Source organism: Etheostoma cragini, chromosome 1, assembly GCF_013103735.1.
Source record: "Etheostoma cragini isolate CJK2018 chromosome 1, CSU_Ecrag_1.0, whole genome shotgun sequence".
NCBI classification, from domain to species: Eukaryota; Metazoa; Chordata; class Actinopteri; order Perciformes; family Percidae; genus Etheostoma; species Etheostoma cragini.
This window is the reverse complement of record NC_048407.1, coordinates 24311368-24325933: the sequence shown is the minus strand read 5'-3', so window position 1 is coordinate 24325933 and position 14566 is coordinate 24311368. Positions and strand designations below refer to the sequence as shown.

Genomic DNA, 14566 nt, shown 5'->3' with positions numbered 1-14566 from the left:
ACATGGGTCAGGGCGACTCTACTGTATTAAGGAGAAGAAGACCGGGGCCATGTATTGCGAGATTTTGGGGAACAACCTACTCCCCTCAGTTAGAGCATTGAAGGTGGGTCGAGGCTGGGTCTTCCAACATGACAATGACCCAAAGCACACAGCCAGGATAACCAAGGAGTGGCTCTGTAAGAAGTATTTCAAGGTTCTGACGTGGCTTAGCCAGTCTCCAGACCTAAACCCAATAGAGAATCTTTGGAGGGAGCTCAAACTCCGTGTTTCTCAGCGACAGCACAAAAACCTGACCGATCTAGAGAAGATCTGTGTGGAGGAGTGGATCAAAATCCCTTCTGCAGTGTGGTCAAACCTGGTGAAAAACTACAGGAACCGTTTGACCTCTGTAATTGCAAACAAAGGCTACTGTACCAAATATTAACATTGATTTTCTCAGGTGTTCAAATACTTATTTGCAGCTGTATCATACAAATAAATAGTTAAAAAATCATTCATTGTGATTTCTGGATTTTATCTTTTAGATTATGTCTCTCACAGTGGACATGCACCTACGATGACAATTTTAGACCAATCCATGATTTCTAAGGGGGAGAACTTGCAAAATAGCAGGGTGTGCAAATACTCATTTTCCTCACTGTAATACATACATTGTACAGTACATTAAAAAAGATGAACCAACTTTATTCATCGTTTTACACTAACATCTTAGATTTAATTGTGTGGCTCTAGAAATGTTCTTAATTAATCTTAATCATACAGGACCAATAGTTAATCATACTCACACACGTTTGCTAAATGACAATAACTGGCTGGTTACTGCTCCTACATTTTATTTAACACTATTTGCAATAACAATTAAAAGAGAGAGTAAAGAGATGTTTTATTGATACCTTTTGTTTTGATACTTCACCTCTTACATTACATATTATCTGGAGATTAAGCTGACCTTATACCTTTTGTATTGTAAAGCTGACAGTTCCCTGAAGTGTCCTTCAGATTAGTAAAAAACTGACTAATGATACGAGAAAGACTAGGACAGACATGGAAAGACAGAGAAGCTAGGCGAGAAAAACAGGAGGATAAGACAGCTTGGAAGGAAAACAGCAAAGTGAGAGCAAAAGAGGCTATAAGTGGGAGATGATGGATATATTTCATCACCGCAGCCAGGACAGGTCTGTCTGTAACATCTGTTAAGCGAAGCTGGCTAAATGGGATACATTAAAAGCCCATACACAGCAATTTCATTTTGCAATCACGCAGCCATATTGTTACAAGGGGGTGATAACTTAAAAAGGGAATTGGAAACAATTACTAAAACACACATGCATACACACCCGGTCACAAAGCACAAAGCTAAAAGTAAAGCCAATCTAATTCCACTAGTGCGATACCAATAACTTTAGCCATAGCTCATCAACAATCCTTCATCTCTTATTCTATCCCTCCTTTTTCTTCTCCTCCTTCTCCATCATTTATTTCTCTGCATAACTTCTGTTTTCAATTACAAGCCTTGACAGAGGGATCAGAATATTCATAGTGTGTCTGTGGCTACTGACATTTAAAAAGAAATCACAACATCGTTCCCGTTGCCTTTGCATTCTCAGTCCTTCCTCAGCACCAGATTAAATTACAAAATAAATGAAATATGCAGAGCACTCTGTGTGTGTGTGTGTGTGTGTGTGTGTGTGTGTGTGTGTGTGTGTGTGTGTGTGTGTGCGTGTGCGTGTGCGTGTGAATATAGAGGTTGCTTGGCCTCTATTTGTCCACCTGGCTAACAGGGATTTTACTTATTAATATAAAATATAAAGTTTTGGTTTATTTTTGGACAGTCTGGTTCACAACACAATTGGTGCATGTTTATGTTTACAGTATATGTGTGTATTTCTGTTTGTTCATACATTTTTAAACCTTAAAGACAGGCGGCAATGTTTTTGGGGGTCAGGACCTGTTCTCATGTGTCTGCTTGTGTCTGAGCTGAGAGTATTTAACTGAGACTACATCATAGTATGTGTGTATCAATGCTCATATTATGTGTTCACAAACTTCTGTGTCCTGGTGTGTGTGTGTGTGTGTGTGTGTGTGTGTGTGTGTGTGTGTGTGTGTGTGTGTGTGTGTGTGTGTGTGGGTGTGTGTGTGTGTTTGTCAGAGGCTGAATGGGTGACCTTTGCTTCCCTGCCCCCAGCCCCAGTGTTATTAATTGCTGTGTAGTGGACAAAAGCCAAACAGATTTGTAACGGCTGAAGGCACCTCGATCTGTGTCGACCCAACCAGCCGCCACAACATACAACCCTCATTAGCCTTGTTCGGCACGCAGCACATGCCCTGAGTGTGTGTATGTGTATTTGACTGAGTGAAAGGGAAGAAAGAAAGAAAGAAAGAAAGAAAGAAAGAAAGGACTATATTGTGTTTAATGCAGATAAAGTAATAATTGTATCTCTCTTGAGTGAGAAGGTTGAAAAGCAAAACATAAATGTACAAGGGATGTCAATCGATTAAAATATAAAAAGGATTGTCCATAGTTAACTTGCAAATTAATTACTTTTTTTTCTGAAAGTACTTTAAAAAAGAGATTTTTAGAGTTTTTAATGCTCTAGTGGTATTTGAGTCACTCTAGTGCTAACTTAAATCACATTGGCAGTACAAGCAAATAACTATAGTCTTGTTGAGAGAACCATCTGAAAGGGATTTTACATTGAATTTGCCATTATTGTATTTCAAGGACAATCATTGCTATTTTACCCACTTTTTGAGTTTTAAGTTTATCTCATCCAATATGAGGCTGCAGCACTCTAAGTTCTCTTCCAAAGTTAGTCTTTTTGTATAAAGGAAAAGGAAATATAAAGGAAACACAAAGTGGGTGCTCTTTGTGTTTCTATGGACAGTGTTACATTATTGCAAGGAAGGAGGACTGTAGATTTTGTCACCCATCTTTTCATTGAAAGTACTTCAGTACTTTAGTGCAAGCAACATCTGTTTCACTGTACATATGGGCGCATGGTTAATGTTTTAAGATAATTAAGAAAAAACAAAGCCTTAATGGGATCTTGATATTGTAAAATATTTTTATAGTTGATAAGAGATAATAACTGTTGGACAAGCTAATTAAGTATACTTGAACTACTTTCAAATAATTGAAACTGACATTTTCACCCTGGACCGTTAACTTATTTAAATGGCTAATATGGTACAACTAAATTCTTCACGTCATCCTCAATTATTTACTACCTGGTTCATAACGGGGTGTAAAGGGCTGATGGGATATCAGAGAGTGAGGCATTGTGGGAAAGCAGGCCACAGCTCCAGTTGCCCAGGGCAGCACCAGAGTAGGTAATTGGCCAGGTTCTTAATATTTAATGAAAGGCTTGACCTGATTGGCTGTTTTAATTGCTCCAATTAAATGATTCAATAGTTAGAAACGAGGGGGTAGCCAGCCAGTCAATTTAGACAGTGACCGGCTCAATGTATTGAGTCTTCAACACCCTCATAGCACAGTGTTTCCATTTAAGTGACTGACTGATTGATTAACTAATTCACTGAAGTAGTATAACCGATGTATGGAAACAAACAATGATTCAAGCATTGAAATGATCTCCAATCAATATTCAAAAAGGAAAAAAACATTTACAATTTCACACATTATACTTTTCTCCATTTATTTACGCTCCAAAGTAATTTCCTAAAGAGGCAGGAAGAGCACAACACCCATATTTTACACACACACACACACACACACACACAAACAAATCCAATCAGACTGAAGGAATGAACTTGTCTCTACCCAAACTGGATCAGAAAGAAAGAGCAGCAAAAGAAAGACTGACGCATAGAAGTAGAGAGTGATCGTAGGGCTGGCGTGCAGGCAGGCCCGCACTCTCTCCCCCATAGCAGCTCTCCTTTCATGAATGTCCTTGAGAGGGACACAAGAGAGGGAGGAATGAAGAATGCTAGAGTAAAGAGAGACAAGAAAAAGTAGAGAGAAGAAGGGAGACAGCATCGCACCAGAAGAGAAGAATACTTTTTTTTAAAATAAAAGCAAACACTGGTGCTGCTCAGCCTAGCCACAGCAAGTCCATAAATTCTACCTCGTTCTCTTTAGGATAAGTTAAAAGATTTTGCCATGTCGCTGCAACATCGCAGGAAGAATTATTTATCTGATTATGGCAGTAATAATTACCCAGCTGTTTATTGCAGATAGAGGAATAATTCATGCAGTCAACAGGCCGTGTTGGTGGCAACAGCGATGACACCAGCACATTTAGTAAATATGCAAAGCGGGTTTGCTCCGCTTTCCTAATTGCCCCCATCGTCCCACTGGATGCCCTTATTAAAGCCCAGGAACTTTAAGTGTCTCCCTGACAAAGTGATAAATTGTTGGGGTATCAAGGAAAACTGTGGCAGAGTGGGGACCGCGCCGGGGTCCTGACTTCATTAGGCTATGCAGAAGGAGAGGAAGGATGAATGAGAATGGACACTAAAGCACAGCGTACCAGTGGTAGAGAAAGGGAGAGAACGATATAGAGCAAAATAGATTGAGGAAGATATACACAAGGAAGAGGCAAAGATTGAGGGAGGGAGGCGGAGTGAAGGCAGGGGATAGAAAACGGTAGTTTAAGAAGCGTGTATTAGCTGGATGCTGTACCTCATGAAATGACACATATGGTTTAGTGCAGGAGAGATCCGTCTTGAGAGAGAAAGAGGGGCTAAAACAGAGTCAGAAAGAAAAGAGAGAGGTTTGGCAGTCTATGTATTACTCCTATATCATTACCATGCGCAGCCGATCCGCCTGCGCTAAATGGGGACTATTAGACCAACTTTGAATAATTTATGCAGCGGACTGGACAGACAGACTCACAAGAGGGAGGGAGCATGCTGGTGGATTAAAAAACAGACCTTTGCAGGGTGAGTGATCAGGCAGCGAGCGATCCGAGGGCTCAGCGGCTAACACAGAAAGGATATTTTAAATAAATTCCAGCATGGCGTTAATTGATCGTGAACCCAGCAGCACAAAATAAACATGTGATTAACTGGAGAGAAAATGACCTCAACACCCCAAACCACTGTGGAGGAGGGGCTGTGTGTGTGAGAGTGTGTGTATGAGGAGACTGGGAATGTCACACAGTTGATAATGTAACAGTCAGACCAGTCCAAAAATAAAATTAAACAAGATCTTGTGCTCTTTGAATTCTTTACTAACACATTTCTCTAATCTAGTCCAACTTAATCTCTAAATACATACCCTTTGTACTTGATTGTTTTTAAAATATACCATTTAGGGGTTGGAAAAATGTGTATGACAGCAAAGCATATTTAAAAGACTTGTTTTTCTAGGCCGGGTCCAACAATAGCAAAGTAAAAATGTTACTGTTATAAACTGCAATATGCAAACTGATTTGATCCAGCCTCAGATTAGTTGCTTAGTTTACCAGTTTTCATATTACAAGTTATAACAAGCTGTGTAATCTTTGGTCTTTACACTTTACAAATATATTTTCTCTAAGATTTCTGTAAATGCTCATTTTAAGTATATAGTGGCTAGGATTGTTTCCTAGTGAAAAGGATAAACTATTATAAGCATAGTTTTACCAGTTCTCCATCTTTCGTCATTGATATAGTGTTAAAACACCTGACAAAGTTGTCTGTGTGTGTTTCTCTTTGCGTGATATAATACTAAAGTGGCAAAACTCTTATTGGACAGCGTTGTTCCCTCTTACCTCTAAAAAGGGGCAGGGAGTGTGGGGGAAAGGTGGAGTGCTGGTGGGGACGTGAGGGGGAAAGTCAGTGATCCAAAGAGCACTTTAACAAATTTACATTTAATTTTAGCAGAAGCCTAAAGATATTTTCCGGTAAAATATATTAGCAACATTAAAAATGTGACTATTAGCTAAACGTGATGGGTTTTTTTTTTTGTCAAAAATAAAAGATGGCGTATCTCTAGCAGTCAGCCCTGGAGCACAGGATGTTTTATTAATGCACAAGCTTGGGTTCAAGTCAGAGGCTAATTTTTAATTTCTTCGTTCACTTCTCTCTCTCTCTCACTCTTAGCCTCGAGCACTCTAGAGGACTTCTCTCTCTCTCTCTCGTCTTTCCTCTGTATCTCTTTCATCCATTCACTTTTCCTTTCCTCTTCCCCAGTTCTCTTTCTCTGAGGTAACAACCGCGCATGTACAGATCTTGTGAAAAACCTTAAGCTTTCACACACACACACACACACACACACACACACACACACACACACACACACACACACACACACACACACACACACACACACACACACACACACACACACACACACACACACACACACACACACACACACACACACACACACACACACACACACACACACACACACACACACACACACACACACACACACACACACACAGTTTATGGCAGTCCCGCTCTGACAGACCCTTCTCCAAAGCACGCTGACGGAGAGTCTAGTGCCTTCACTTCCCCGACTGCTAAACATGTTCTGGATTAATGGCATTTCTTTAAACCAATCAGAATCATCATGGGCAGTGCTAAACTCCGCACAGAGCCGCTACAAAATAGTTGTGCGAGAGAAAACTAAGATTGGACAGATGGGATAGCTAGCTGTCTCAGTTTACCCTGCAGATATCTAAGGAGCACTCAATAATAGTCCTCATTAAGGAAACGAGGTGAAGTAAGGTATATAACAATTACCTTCCCTTTCAAAATAGTTTTTTTAAAAAGTACACCTTGCTTACTTCTTGTCTCTAAGGCACCTGTTGTATTGTGCAATGTGATGGAATTTTCCTGCTTACTAACTCATACTATGTAAGATGAGGCAGTTTTACCCAGATATTATTCAGATCAGTGTCCAACATAAACTCATAACCTTTCCAGGCACAGAAGAAGGCTATAGCTGTATGATAAGGCAGTGCTGCCTAAAGCGCTCTCATCCTGCCAAGACCATAGAGAAAGTAAACACATAACACAATGTGCAGAGATATTTGGGAGCCAGCAAAACTTTTGTTTACCTTGAAGTTTCAGCTAAACTTAATTCCACCAACATGAGTTTAAATACACCTTCAGGAAGACAAGAACTTCAGAGAGTTGGGACGGCACGACAAAATAACACATAGTGGTTAAACTGTACTGCCTTCTCTATTGAGTGTTCATTAAATGCTTTAAGGTAATTCATCAAGGTCTCCCAAATCTTCTTCACGTATGTCAAATGAGTTGTGCGGCTCCTAAATTTTTCCTTAACATGCAGTATGTGTAGTATTCATTCAATTGCCAAGATATTAAAGTGTCTGCTTTCTTGAGCCTCATTTACAGCACTATTCTTTTTTTACCTGACAAGTTCATTTTTCTTGGAAAGTCCTTCCAGATAGCTCTTGCGTGCGTAGTAGTTATGAATATGCTTCCTCACAAAGAATCCTCTCCATCTCTGCTGGATCTGTGAGGGATTCAAGAATTACATTAATGTTCTTCAAATGTTTTCCAACAACATGGGGTATGTAAAATCTAATAGTGTGGCATACCTTATGCTTAATTATTAAGAAGATGAAAAAAATAATTTTGTTTCACATAGCAACTGTTTTAATGACTAACACTGAAAAGTGTTGCTCTTAACAGACAGAATGATGGCATGTTATGTCATACCAATATAACTGTTGTAATTTTGCTCTTCCAACAGACATGGTTATGTGTCTTCTCATTGTATATGCAGTCTACTGTAAATTCAGTCTTGTTAATGCTTCTTCTCAATTCATAAACTTGCAGAGGACAAATACAAAAAACATATACTGTAGATGTTGGTATTAAGACATATGGGAGAACACTATTAAACCATGTATAACATGCATGCAGTTTTTTTTCTTCTGCAGGGACGGAGGGACAATCAGAGGGAGGACAGCTGTCAGAGCTCCAAACATTTAACTGTATCAGTCTACATTGATTGTGGAGGCTGCAGATTAGCTAGCACACACACACACACACACACACACACACACACACACACACACACACACACACACACACACACACACACACACACACACACACACACACACACACACACACACACACACACACACACACACACACACACACACACACACACACACACACACACACACACACACACACACACACACACACACACACACACACACACCCACCCACCCACCAGTGGACCGTTTTAAAGCAAGGGGGCGGATGTCCTTCAGACTAATTAGGAGATTAAAACAACGACAGGTAAAAGAATAATCACACTATGAGAAGAGGGGAAAGCAGAGAAGAGGTGGAGTGGAGAATGGATAAAAAACAACAAAGAGCAAAATGAGAATTAGCATTGATCTGCCAGTCAATAGATAATTTTAAATAAAGTAATTGCCGCCTCCCGAGTTCTTGCTGACCTTTGTTGACTAGTGAAATCAATGCTGTTGAATCTAATACAAATCCGAGGTGTGGCATGTAAACACTGGTTTCTATTACGGCCCTAATACATTATCCTCTGTTAGCTACCAGGCCGTGATAAAGACAACAGGAGGGGAGAGAGAAAATAAAAGAATCAAAATTGATTCAAAGAAAGTGTCACAAGGGGAATCTGAGATGATTGTTTCTCCCTTTGTGTCTCCCTTTTACTTTTCCCCTTTATTTACACTTTGAATACTTATTTGTTGTCTTTTGCGGAAGGTAGCTCCCTCTTGCTCTCTATTCCAGATTCATACACATGAACAAAGACTATTTCTTAATTCTGTCAAAACATTTAATGTATCAGACGAGTTTCTGATGGTATAGCTAAGCACCCACAGTACTTTGCATGATTTAAACAATCTAATAAAAAACTAACATACATTCTCTTTAAGTCTGGCATACATAGCAACAGGTGGCATAATGAATAAGAACAGGTCCAGGTGCACACATGCATTGGCAATAGCCTTTTATTATAATGTAGTTATAATGATTTTTTACTTTCTTAAGTATTGACTTACACATAAGCCAGGACATAGCTTTAGGAGTACACAGTGCAGTGCGCAGGGACCAACTTTACTGCGGAGGCCAAAGCCTTCGTCAAGGGTAGTGGCAGGCGTGTTGCTAATACCTTCAAGTATGTCTTTTATGGTGGGAGAAAGGTGGAGCAGCCAGAGAAAACCCAGACAGACACACACACACACACACACACACACACACACAATAAAATGGCCCGTGTGGGGTTGAAACCCAATCCCTATTTGAATTGCTAACCACTGAGCCACTTTGCTGCCTTATTCACGTATATTTTATTCTCCATTTAAATTCTTATTGCTTCCTTTAGGAAACTATGGTTATTTTATAAGGGTAATAAAGGCCTAATTTCTCTAACTTCAGAAGTTTCTGCTCTACATGGTGACTTAAACTCTTACCTTTTGCCCTGTGACCTAAAACAGATGGGTCAAACACTACTCCTGGATCTATGTCTCTCTTATTTTGTGACATTTATAGAAACGACGGGGTGGTCAGCTTTATTTGTTTGGATTTCTATTAGGTGTAAAACTTAATGCCTTCAATTTCCAGGCTTTTCCACCAATATGAAAATACTGCAACCATCTCAGTCCAGCTGAACGGCGACACACCCTCTTCAATAAACACTAGTGGATTTTTTTGTTGGCCTATAAAACCTTTTAATGGTTTAGGCAGAATGAAACAGTTAGCCAAACGAGTAGGCTATATGGAATTGTAAACATATAAGGTTTCAGTGCAATATCCTTGTGTAAAAGTGCCAAAGCGTCAGTCACAGCCAAGGTTTTATGATTTATGAGAACAGTAGTATCTGCCTGGGGAACATGTGGATGGTCATGGGCACAAAGAAAAAAGTTAAATAAAAAACAGTATTGCTAAAACTGAAATAGAAGCCAGATGTAAATGTGGAAAATTATGTGGACAATGCTGTCAGTGTACACAGACAAATGTCTATGAGTCAAGACATAAATTACGATAAAACATTTTGAAATAGCATAATTTGGACTACTTTTCTGTGTATTATATCTGATTCTAAGGCCTGAATGATGTATAAAACTAAATTGTACAGTAACGTCAACACGCTGCCAGATGTTAAAAAGTAAGAAAAAAACTGCATGAAAGATTTAAAAAGTTGCTATGGTGGACAATTTTTGCAATAAGAGGTACGATGGCGTGCTTACAGGCTGCTTTTCATGGGCCTCTCATTCACAGCACATACAAAGAAACAGAGTCTCCCCCCCACCCGGACACTCCATTTGCCAAAACAAGACACTGTGGTGATATTTACCCTGACCGCCATCGCCTCGTAGAAATTCATCTTCATGATAAAATATGCCGCCTGTGAACACAAAGGAAAAGATGGTGTTACATCTTGTCTCCCAGCCCTCTGATCTGTCAACAGCAGGCGTCAAAAGATAAAGAGCTCTTTATACATAATACATTGCACAAAGGCAGCCCAGATAGGGCCAATGTAATGGGGAGGGAGGAGGGAAGGGGGCAGAAAAGGAGAAAGGGAAAGCAAAAGAGACAAGAGGAACAAGAGAAAAAGTCGGGGGAATGAAGTGAGAGAGAGAGAGAAAGAGAAAGACAGAGAGGGAGAGAGAGAGAGAGGGAGGTTAGCAGGACTTTGTATCAAGGGGAGGACGGTACTCTCTTAATACACTAACGCAGACAAGGGCCAAGAAAATCTATGATAGTCAAGCAGCGAGCTAATGGAGATGTATGACGGCCAAACGCTCTCCTCTGGATTTCATAATCAATGACAACACTGCCAGAAGTGACAAACAAAAGGCCAGAGAATATTCAGTGGTGTTCTCACTGAGCTGTCGCACACCAAACGTGCAGGCCGACCACTGGGGGCACATTTCAGGAGCAAACTGGAGAGTTGGCTATAAAAGGGATTCATATCTCAACACGTCTTTTTTAATAATGACAGGGAAGAGAGGGAGGAGAGGAAGGGGAAGGATGACAAAGACTTGAAAAGAGGTTGTAAATTCAGCTTGATGTTTTGAGATGAAGCTTTGTGCCTGACACATTACACATGATAAGGTCCGCAGTAGTGAGAGAGGAAAAAGACAGACAGTGAGAGTGAGAGAGCAAGAGAGAGAGATAGAGAGAGAAGAGGAAGGATAGAATCTCTCAGGGATAATTCAAAATAGTGCGCTGTGGCAATTTTGAGTGATTCAAATTAGTGCTTGTCTGTTTCTAAATGAGACCAAACAGCCTCTTTTTAGCTCATATGTGTGATGTGACACATCCTTCATCGTTTATTTTAACACTCCTCAACCCCACCCCCACCATCCAACCCCCCCTTTTCCATTTCTTGAACGCCTCCCAAACGGCGGCTGGCAGTTATGCTTTAGCAAACAGTCAATTTACAGGCATGATAAATAGCTTGTTGTGATACGTTTACAAAACTCAATCCAGGAGAAAATTATACGTGAGAGCGCTGGGTATTGGATCCGGTATCAACAATCTGTTCAATTAAGAAGCAGTTGGAGGCAATATGCTGAAAATGAGGCCTTGTTTTACTAAAGCACACACATACACACACAAACTCCTCTACTCTTTCATTCACTCTATTCCTCTCCACACTTTTTCTATATACATCCCAGGATGCGATATAGATGGAATTCCTTATCATATTGCATCATATTTCCTAAGTGCTAATTTCCCAATGTGTAATGAGTGAATTATATTTCTTAAGGTCAGACGCAGGGACTTAGGAATATAGCAATTGAATTCTAATGCAAGCTATCATAACATAATCAATATATCTATAGCCATACCAGGCGCTGGCTTACCTTCACCATTTGTCTGAAACCTGCCCTTGCTGTGAAGCCCCGCCATATCCTCTGTATAATGATTGCCTTCTTGTGCAGACGGCTGTAAAAAAAAAAGTCAATTTGAGGAGAGGATTGGACATGTAGTTTTCAGTAGTTGAAATGAAGAAAAACACTAAAAAAAGTTCAGATACAGATGGAAAAAATTATGAATTTCTTAGTTTGATCTTTAATTAATCTATTTTACGCTCAGAAAGAGTACAAAAAACACAAACACATTTACTTTGAAATAAGGGATCTGCAACAAAAAAATTATTAAAGCTACAAACGTTTGCATTCCTGAATATAATACAATTTAATTAAATAAATCACAAAATACCCTAAAATGAATGCTGCTTTAATAAACTGTGATCTAGTTTTCTAGAATTCTATTTCCTGAAAAACAATAAGGAAAATAGCACTTTTGTTTTGTGCATACAAATGTTAGGTTGTAAAGGTCTTCAATTAAAAGGTCAGGGCAACATTACACTTACAAACACACACTTTCACACAATTTCACACACACACAACACTTCTACTCCTCCAGGCTTTTCGATCATGTCTGATGAGCCTTTCACCCCCTTTAGTCGGCGGCACACATTTGTATTCATCTTCAAACATACTCTAAATGCAAGTCCACTACGATTCTCTGCCTCCAATGAGGCCATCAATTTCCAAAAGGCCATTCATATGCCCAGAAAATCAATGCTTATAGGGGGATAGCACAACCCCGGAGTTGCACTTAGGCAGCTAAAATTGTTGCTAATTATCCACTTAATGCATTGATCAATTAACTAAAGTAATCTGAATTAACCTACTGTCTGGAAGTTTGTCTGCTGACCCTGCAGAATAGTGCCGGGGTCACAGTATAGGAACAAGCACAGACATAGGGACATTCATTTTTCTGTGTGTGAAAGGAGCATGGAGTGCAAGCGACATTTATTTCTCCAGGCCATTTGCAAAGCTCTAGAAGTGGGATAATTATGAGAGTAATCTACTATCAGGGTTTCCCTTGAAATTAACTCTTAGAGCCCTGTCTGAATGTTTTTCAACCCTTGAGGGGTAAAGCAAACCTTAAATTGGTATATAAAATATTAAAGCTTATATTCTTTTTTGCCCGTGGCATATAAAAGAGTAGCCTACCAAAAATCGCTGGTTTAAAGATTCAAATTGGACTAACACACTCACCACACATAGTACACATACACACCATGCTTGAGGTAAGGCCGCACAAACCATACCTGAGGTAAGCCCGCACCTTGCAGGCTCTGAACCAGCTCTGAATCCGGTTGGCGGCCTGGTATTCCCTCTGTCTGTTCTCCTCAGCTTGACTAAAGCACACATAGAGACACAAAAAAATAACTCTGCTGTTACGTTAGCTAGATAGCTACATTTTCCCATATGTGTACGCCCAATAATATGCCATTCAAGCAATAGTAGTACAATATCTGCACTTGCAAGTAGCCTTTGTTGTGGGTTCTAGCTATGTGTCGCAAGCTCAGCTGTGCTTCAGATATTGTAATTGCTTTTGTCATGGCACCACTAAATGCATAAAAGAGACAATATAACGTCAAATATTATTAAGCCGTAATTAATTGGCTACCGTTAAAGAATCGTCTTTGCTAGCTAAAATACGACAGAAATATCTGCTGTCTCTGTTTTTCAACGAGAAACGGCTGTTTCGTGGTTAGTGTAATAGCGTCAAAACAATAATAGTTAGCTAAAGTTAGCTAGCTAACGCTTTGTACAAACATGACATCCGGAAAAAAGCATGACCACAGCGTTTGTGGACATTTTGAGTTACGCTAATTGGTGTAATGGTTTGACTTCAACTGCTAAACTTTTAACAACAGCCACAATAGTCTTTCATATCTTAATATAGATACTTATTAATGTGAAAAGTACCTGTTTCTGTGGAAGTATTCCTTTTTGAATTCATCAACTTCACTTTTTATTTTCAGCAGCTCCGCCATGTTTCCTTAGGCGACAGTTTACCCGTTGTCTTGACAACACTGCAGTTGCCAATGTGGGTGGAGATCAAATCTTCTTCAAAGCTTCTAAAAAGTAGGATTTTAAGCATAGACTGTATATTAATATTAACGGTTTAGGATTTAAATGAAAAGTTCTTTATTGACCTTTTGCAAAAAACAAAAACATTAAAAAACTGATAATTTGAATAGGCTCTGCCTTCAGCTGATATAAGCGTTTTTATCTGTATATGATAGGCCTACTTTTGTATTGGGATTTTCTGTGAGCATATATTTTATGTACCCAGTCAGGATGAAGTCCTAATTTGCATCAGCCTTTTTGTTTTTGTTAGATTGTATTTGAATAAAAAATGATATTAATGTTTGCATTTTATTGTGAGAAACAAATCCCAGAAACGAAAGTTCTTCCAAGCCTTCTTTTTTAATGCAGATTGTGGATCTGAGTATTGATCTGCAGTCTGCCTTTCTTCAATTCATCCCAACATTTCCTCCCTTTCCTGACGTTATCACCCTTCATCATACAGTTATCAGTTCGTTTCTCCCCTCTCCTCCTTTCTTATTTCCCCTCCTTGTCATTCACCCATTCCTCTTCAGCCTCTTTCGCCTGTCAAAATGACCACCTCAGCAGGGTGTGTGTGTGCACTTGTGTATCTCTGCAAGAAAAGACATCTGTCTGGCCAATGGTCAGAGGAAAAGATTGTCTGTATTATAAATGACTCCTTAGAGACAGGCAAACGGCAATAGTGAAAGTGAATGAGCATGTGAGTATTTTTCTCC

General features: G+C 39.6%; 1 protein-coding gene across 10 annotated transcripts in view; it reads right to left on the bottom strand.

Annotated features, from left to right (window-relative positions):
* The window catches only part of spata17 (spermatogenesis associated 17), a 39382-nt gene extending 25527 nt beyond the window's left edge, over positions 1–13855 (bottom strand). For all 10 annotated transcript variants that reach the window (XR_004657545.1, XR_004657546.1, XM_034878492.1 and 7 more), the window contains exons 1-5: positions 13707–13855; positions 13043–13132; positions 11784–11865; positions 10268–10318; positions 7329–7432 (exon numbers count right to left, since the gene is read on the bottom strand). Coding sequence is in view for 8 of the 10 variants with exons in the window: in XM_034878492.1 (XP_034734383.1) it covers positions 7329–7432; positions 10268–10318; positions 11784–11865; positions 13043–13132; positions 13707–13774 (395 nt within the window). In the remaining 2 variants the exon portion in view is untranslated. The remainder of the gene's footprint in view (positions 1–7328; positions 7433–10267; positions 10319–11783; positions 11866–13042; positions 13133–13706) is intronic.
* Positions 13856–14566: the final 711 nt, after the last annotated feature.